The 7,439-nt window shown below is 37.7% G+C and overlaps 2 protein-coding genes across 2 annotated transcripts; one reads left to right on the top strand and one right to left on the bottom strand.

The window, feature by feature from the left end:
* Positions 1–504: 504 nt before the first annotated feature.
* On the top strand, positions 505–2,900 carry LOC117454334 (signal-regulatory protein beta-2-like). Its single transcript, XM_071204523.1, has 5 exons — positions 505–581; positions 746–1,090; positions 1,597–1,935; positions 2,426–2,542; positions 2,841–2,900. Exons 1-5 carry the CDS (start codon positions 539–541, stop codon positions 2,879–2,881), a joined length of 885 nt encoding a protein of 294 aa, XP_071060624.1. The 5' UTR covers positions 505–538; the 3' UTR covers positions 2,882–2,900.
* Positions 2,901–3,922: 1,022 nt separating this feature from the next.
* LOC117454019 (uncharacterized) lies at positions 3,923–6,521 on the bottom strand. The gene is made up of 5 exons (XM_034093073.2): positions 6,494–6,521; positions 5,769–6,122; positions 5,568–5,678; positions 5,183–5,244; positions 3,923–4,881 (listed from the first exon to the last, which is right to left on the bottom strand). Exons 1-5 carry the CDS (start codon positions 6,519–6,521, stop codon positions 4,759–4,761), a joined length of 678 nt encoding a protein of 225 aa, XP_033948964.1. The 3' UTR covers positions 3,923–4,758.
* Positions 6,522–7,439: the final 918 nt, after the last annotated feature.

The raw sequence follows: 7,439 nt of genomic DNA, 5'->3' as shown, positions 1-7,439 counted from the left end.
CGGTAACCCTCGGAGCACACTCTCCAATCACAGAGCTTGAGGACTATCACGGGGTTTGTCAAACAGAGCACATGGTGTAGTCCAAACGATAGCTGGGGATTCTGGGTAGTGTAGTGTCTTCATTGCCTTTAAGGGCAGTTGACACAAACGAATGCCGTGCTTCCATGAGCGTCCATAGAAGCACATGGACATCCCGGAAAGCTGAAAATGGACGCTAAGGGCCCCCCCCTTGCGTTGAAAATGGACGCTAAGGCCCCCCCCCCTTGCGTTGAAAATGGACGCTAAGGCCCCCCCCCTTGCGTTGGAAAAAGCCGGCAGGGGACTTGACATAACGTCAACATAGTCCGACCTGGGAGTGAGGATGTGTTGACTATATCTACCAAAAATGGGTCATCGGTTTGGAAAATGTTACAGGAAGTACATTATGTCTCAGCCAATCGGTTTGATTTCCACTTTGTAAGCCTTGATCACCATGACACAAAATCTCCCATTTGAGTGTGAAGACATCAGTGGTGCACGAGCAGGGCTCTGTGCCACAATGATTGGAGGACTGGCTGCTTTGAATTTTCTAAGTGCATTGTGTGAGTGCAACTTCCCTTTTCTACTTTAAGATGAATACAACTGTAATATATAGTTTTGTATAAAAATAACACAAAACATTTGAGGAATTATTGTATCTAACTGTCTTCTGTTGAGCTTGAACAGTTGAACAGTTTTTGAGACTTTATTTATCTCTTTTCTTCAGCCTTGATTCAAACTGCAGAGGATTCTCACCAGATCTCTCTGACTGTGGTGGAAGTTGGCGATGATTTGGTTTTGGCATGTTCAACTGTTGAAAATGAAGCCGGGTTATTTTACTGGTATAAACTGAAGTTTGGATATATGGTCGAAACAGTTGCAGCAGGAACTTTGGCGGAGATATCACTTCCAGGAGAATTTCAAAACTCAAGACTAACTGTTAAAAAACGGAATGCTCAGTTTGTTCTGAACTTCAGAAATGTAACTAAAGAAGATGAAGCAACGTACTTCTGTCAATCAGGAACAGCATACACCATGGAATTGGTTAATAGCACACTTTTGTTTGTTAAAGGTAAAGTATGTTCATTTATTGTTTGCTGCTTTGTCAATTACTCTCTCCCCTCCCTCCCCCCTCTCCCCTGCCCCCACTGGACTATAACTCCCCACACACACTCAGACACTCAAATCCAGCACAAGACACTTTTTTTACGCTTCTATGGACAATCTGCAATAAATGCACATTCTATGGACAATCTTGCACCAAAGATATTGATATTGAAGTGACTGTTATTTTGTATATTATTTAGTATATATTGATTGTTGTGTTTATTATCTTAATGTGTGCATATGTGTAAATGTGTTAATTATGTATATAGGATATACATATTTTATACATATCTTTATACATATCTGTATATTGTATAATTTTATATAGGGATTGTTGGAAACGTCATTTCAATCTCTCTGTCCGTAAACACAAACTGAGTAAGATTGACATTAAAGTTGACTTTTGACTGTGACTACTCTAACTAACTTGCTACCCTTTAGTTCAATCCGGCCTTTTTGTCCATCACACAGATCATAAAAACCTGAAGAAATCTATCTACGTGAAACAAAGTCCGGAGACTGAGTTGGTCTTGCTCGGCGACTCAGTAACTCTCCAGTGTTCACTCCTCTCCAAAAACAATGAAAGCGCAAATCAGTGTCCAGGTGAACACAATGTGTACTGGTTCAGATCTGGATCAGGAGAATCCCATCCAAGCATCCTTTACACTCACAGCGAGGAACAAAAGGAAAGAAGTTGTGTCTTCAGTCTGTCCAAAACTATACACAACTCCTCTGATCCCGGGACGTATTACTGTGCTGTGGCTACATGTGGACAGATCCTGTTTGGAGAAGGAACTACAGTGGAGACAAGTACGTTATGTCTTATTTAATTCACAATGCATCTATGTTGATTATTCGGTTGCTTCCTTAATAGGCTTTAGTGTTAGCGGCCTCCGCTATACTTTCCCTATCTGTTTTTTCAGTGTGTGTGTTTCCTATGCATGTCCTGCGGTACTCTTTTGTACATCAAGGACTTTTTTGCTGTTCATGTACTTGTGCAGCTTATAACATATGGCTCTAAAATTGCACATTAGAGCAATACTACAACAAGCGTTTTTAAAGGATATCAAGTCACTGCTGCTGTGAAAAAATTGGTTGGTTTTCCTTTCAGTTTTTACTGCTATGGAAGGCCAACAAGCCCTCCTACTGACACACGAAATATGTACAGTAGTGGATCATCACTCAAGTTTTTAGTGATTATATAACTATAATGAATAATAATTATTTACTAATGTAAAAGCAATTAAATTACACTTGAGCTAATAGTTAATTTTCTCTGTAATTGTTTTTCTCATTACAGGACAACAACTGGACCTATTTGTGCCTGCGCTCGGGGCGCTGCTGGCCTGCTGTTTGATTGTGATTGCTGTTCTTATAATCTTCAGAAATCAAAAGTCAGTTTGTGAACATCGCAAAGGTAGATTCATGGGGTTTGTGGAAAGTCTTTGATACATTAACCAAGTTAGGATTCAGCAGTTCAGCATATTTTTACCTAGGTTTTGCAGTAATTGGTTTGATAATGGTAATCATAGCATCTGAATTGGTACATTAATAGCTCCAGCTTTCAGCTCTTCTACGTGCACTAATGTAAATGAAATGCCAGTTAAGATTCAAATGTGGTTTTATGACCAGCTGTAAAATATTGATGTGAAATGACAACCATAGCTTCATTGTTTGCCTTTCATTTCTTTTTTTCCGGTTATTTTGAAATTCAGTTCCTGACGGACACCAAAAAAGCCCGAGATTATGGAATTAAACCAATAAATAAAAGCAAGGATAATTGTGTGTTATTGGTGAGTAAATAACAGTGTGTTATTTTGAAAAGAATAACAAATTAGAAGGAAAAAAAGATTTAAAAATACAGATTTCAGTATCCTGAGGCTCTGAGCCCCATTTATTTCCCTCACAGACGGCAACAAAAGTCCGAAATTATACGATTTAAAATAAAAGCAATAATTGTGGCTTGATATTGAGTAAGAACATGTTTTTATGAACCACACAGCTTCCGGTCTTCCACGACCCGACTGGAGAAAAAGACGTGCTGCAGCCTGCAGGCACGAAACACGTTACCAGTAGAAATACATTGCTTTTAAAATCGTGCTGTGAAACACGAAAAAAAGGGGCAAATCGTGATGGTGAACACGAATCAATAGATTAAAAATCGTGTTGGTGAACACGAAATGCCGTGAGACTGGGTTGGATTGTCCCCAGGTGCTCCCAATCCTCAATCAGGGCCTCTATAAAGGACCCGAGGAAGGCTGCAGTCGCTCTCTCCTTCTCCTCTGGCTGCATGTGTGCATCATGTCTCTGTCTCTGTGTGAGGCCTGTGTTCTTGTGAATTGTTAGATGTGCTCCAGTTTACCTTTTCGTATATTGTTTATTTTAGTTTGCTTTGCAAGTAGGCTGGTGAGCCCTTTTTCTTTTGTCCATTAAAACATCACTTTGTGGCTTCAGTACACAATTTCCTTTCCTTATTCTCTCGCCCGGTTATTCTTGTGTTTTGTTACTTCCCTTTGTACCCCTAGTTAGGAGGGAACGTAACAACAGCACTCAACATGCCCAGACTTGGAGTGATTTTCACCTCTTTTAATACTTTTCGCCTCATTCTGAAAGAAAGAAGTGAAATGTGCCAACGTGACGGCCGTCTTGGTGTGTGGTGCGAGACGGGAGATGTAGTTCATTGAGCGGTTTCACACAAAAAAAGTGTTACTTCACAGTTTTAAGACACGTTTTTATTTTTTTGACTTGCAAAATTATCTTTTAAATTGACAAACATATGTGTAATTCGTGGGCACAATTCAAACAGGATCGAAAGATAATCTTTCTCTCCCCATTGACTTCAATACATCCTTTTTCCGAAATAAGGTCCCATGGAGCTCCCCCGGAAAGGGAGGGATTTTGCCTCTCTTTAGAGATCTATTAGTAATATAACATTGACTACTGTATGTTGCTGCCACAGTTCATCACTTCTTAAACCTAAACATGATCATTTTGTTTTTGCAACAATGTTTTCCTCTCACACTCACTTTCACATTGTTTCTGTACTCAAAGCGCCAGATGAAGACAACTTTTACAACAACCCCAAAAGGACCAAGCAGATAATTATCATATCACATAATAATTATATTTTCACCCCCATTGCAATAAATACAGAATTTGAAAAAGGACTTTTCAATTATGATGGGTCATTATGATTGATCAGATACTGGTGACCACTGCATTAATACATGATTTATAAGAATCATATTATTTATTATATTAGCGTAACATCAGCTCTTTTACTTAAGTACAGATGTGATATTTCCTTTTACAAAAAAGTTGGAAAGTTATGTTTAATGGCCCTAAATAAATCTTAAGAAAAACCTTTTTCTCAATTATTAATTTCAATATGTTTAATATTTCCAATTAGGGTTAGTATTTCTAAGATAAAATGACGACAGATTCAAACCAGGATGAGCAGATCAAATAATGGTCAAGGAATCCAAAGCATCCGTATGATTTCAGATTTTAGCATGGAAAAACCTCCCTCTAAACAAAAGGGAAGCTAACATATTTACATTATAAGTAATTGTCAGAGGTCAGAGGTCAGTGTGATCAACCAACCTACGGGTTCTTTTAGACACACATTCACAATTAGCATTTAACATGAGAGTACACACTTTCTTCAGTCGTCAAATCACTCTTATTCCTTCCTCTTGTAGCCTTCCTTCCAGAGAAATGAAGGGCAGCATAGTTCAGATCATTTCCCCCTTCAATCTGTGCGGCAAATAAAAAGCTCATTATACATTTACTTTTACACAGTTTTGTTTGAATTTATAAACAGATTGGTTGATTTGGTAAGTAGTCATGTAATTAGAAGGACCTCGTACAGCTAGTCGGTCACTCTGGACAAAATGAATCCACCAGAGGATTTAAGATTGCTGCTCACCCTGTCAGGGCTCACATCGCACTAATGACCAGCCTGATGTACTTCCTCCCTTACATGTTTACTGTTAGTGGTGCTGTTTGATTTCATCTTATTAAAAAAGATGACAACAAATATTGTGTCATTACTTACCATATCATGCACTGGTTGGCTTGAGTTGTCATATATTGCTTGCCCAGTGGGGTTTTCTATTCCTACAAATGAAATACACGAATGTTATTGGTTTTAGCTTAATTTTATATAGGATTGTAACCCCAATGTATTACATTTTTTCTTAGTAGCTTAATAAGACAGACATTTGACACATCATGCTGCCAATGATTGCTGATAGATTTATTTTATATAATATTTTAAATAAAATATTTCTCTTAAGACCCAACTTCTGCTGTTTTTTATTATTATTTTATCTTAAAGCATGAGGTTGAGGTTCATCCTGTCCTTTATGATGTTACACCTCTTGCACAATATGTAATCAAATCAGTGTATACCATTTTCTAAATAATTCAACAACACTTACCTTTACATTTTGAAGTTCGGCAACAGAAGAAAACAATGTTTCCAATCACAGAAATGAGCAAGCAGACAATCGCTATTACCAGCGCAAAAACTTCAGGACTTGCAGTTTTCTCTGGACAGCAAAGAAAACACACAAAGCAATCATAATGTTACGAACATTTTTCGAATATCACCTCTAATATTCAACTTTAGAAAACCATACCTAATTGCGGATGTGTAACATCTCCAAATAATATCTCTCCACATGTGGCCACAGCACAGTAGTAAGTCCCGGCATCAGATGAGCTGAAGTTCTTTGAGAAGCGATAAACACAACTCTTCTGAGTGTGTAACTTCTCACATTCCTTTGGTCTTCTTCCATCAGTGTACATGATGTTTGGACGAGATTTATCTGATCCAGCTCCAAACCAGAACACACGGATGTCTCCTTGACATCTTTTATTCTCCGATTTAGAGAGGACCGAACACTGAAGGGTCATCGAGTTTTCTTGAGGAGCCGGATCAGATAATGTCAGGCACTGAACAACAGAATAGTTTGAAGTCCTCTGAGTGTTTCCTAGAAAATAAAAAAGTGTTAAAAAGCACATTCGACAGCCTAAAATGTGTTTACATCCATCTTAATGTGGTACATTTTTTATCAAAGAAAAAATACATTGTTAAACATTGATTAGTGCTTCATAAAAAAAAACAAGAAAAAACCGGATAATGTAGTTAATTTGTGGTTTTAACTTAATTTTAAGATGCATTGTGAAATTAGATTTTTTTTTTAATCAAGAACCCAAATGATCACAAATATTTGGAAATCAATTCTTCAAACCATTTTGTAGATGTTAAAATCAGGGTTTCGGATAATTGAAGCTATTTTGAAGCTTTTAATCAGATCTAAAACATTTGAAAATCTTGCAAAAAATTAGATCACATGTTTACCTTTAATAACAAATATGTCCCACTCCATACACGATTCCTAAGAAAATCCTCGATTAAGCAGTGATACATTCCTTCATCTTCTGGGGCTGTCCCTCCCAATGGTCAGGGTGCTTACATTGTTACCAATATGTACCTCCAATCTTGACTCAGAAAGTCCTGGTGCAAACTTAGGTTTGGAGGATTCGAGCAGTGTCACAATTAAAGTCAGAGTCTCTCCAGCACTCTGCTTGTACCAGCGGAGGTCTTTGCGCCTTATCTCAGTATTATGCAGAGCACAGGTGAAGGTCGCAGATTCACCAAGTTGAACTGTAGTCACTGGAGCCAGCGTATCTGAAATAAATGACAGAATACAAAGCGTGAAACAGTAAAAAACTATTAGTGAACAAAATTAGTATTCAACATGCAAAAACAAGGTATCGGAATCTTCATATATCCAAATGTAAATATGTAACTTAATACTTGCACCTACATCCTTGATGAAGAAGAAGCAGTGTTACCAATAGCAGTAACATCTTGACAATGTCTCTTGTTTTTTATTTTCAATGTGTACAAAAGGTCTCATGGCCGCCCATATGCGTGTCACTCTGCATCTGATTGGTTTTCACAGAATAGTGCACTTCCTGTCTCAGTGGTCCCATTCTGATCTTTTTGAAGCATTTCACTTCATTCTTCTCAAGTTATTTAAGCAAATCTTCCAATAAAGGTTTTTTTTACCGAAAAAAAAGTGAAACTGTAAAGACAGCTTTGAACGACAAAATCAATGACAGTGAGTATGAATGAGTGATTTAAGAGGCTTAGTTACCAGTCTTAGTGACAAGGAAACTGGATAACAAAGCCTAGAATAGCTGTCAAATTAGCTAAACTGTGCTTCCAGTGAAGACACCAGACACAAGTATCACCAGTAAAATATGTTAAGAGTCAGTAAAAAATCATCTCACAATGACGC

This window comes from Pseudochaenichthys georgianus, chromosome 10, assembly GCF_902827115.2.
Source record: "Pseudochaenichthys georgianus chromosome 10, fPseGeo1.2, whole genome shotgun sequence".
Lineage (NCBI taxonomy): Eukaryota > Metazoa > Chordata > Actinopteri > Perciformes > Channichthyidae > Pseudochaenichthys > Pseudochaenichthys georgianus.
This window is presented reverse-complemented; position numbering and strand designations above follow the sequence as displayed.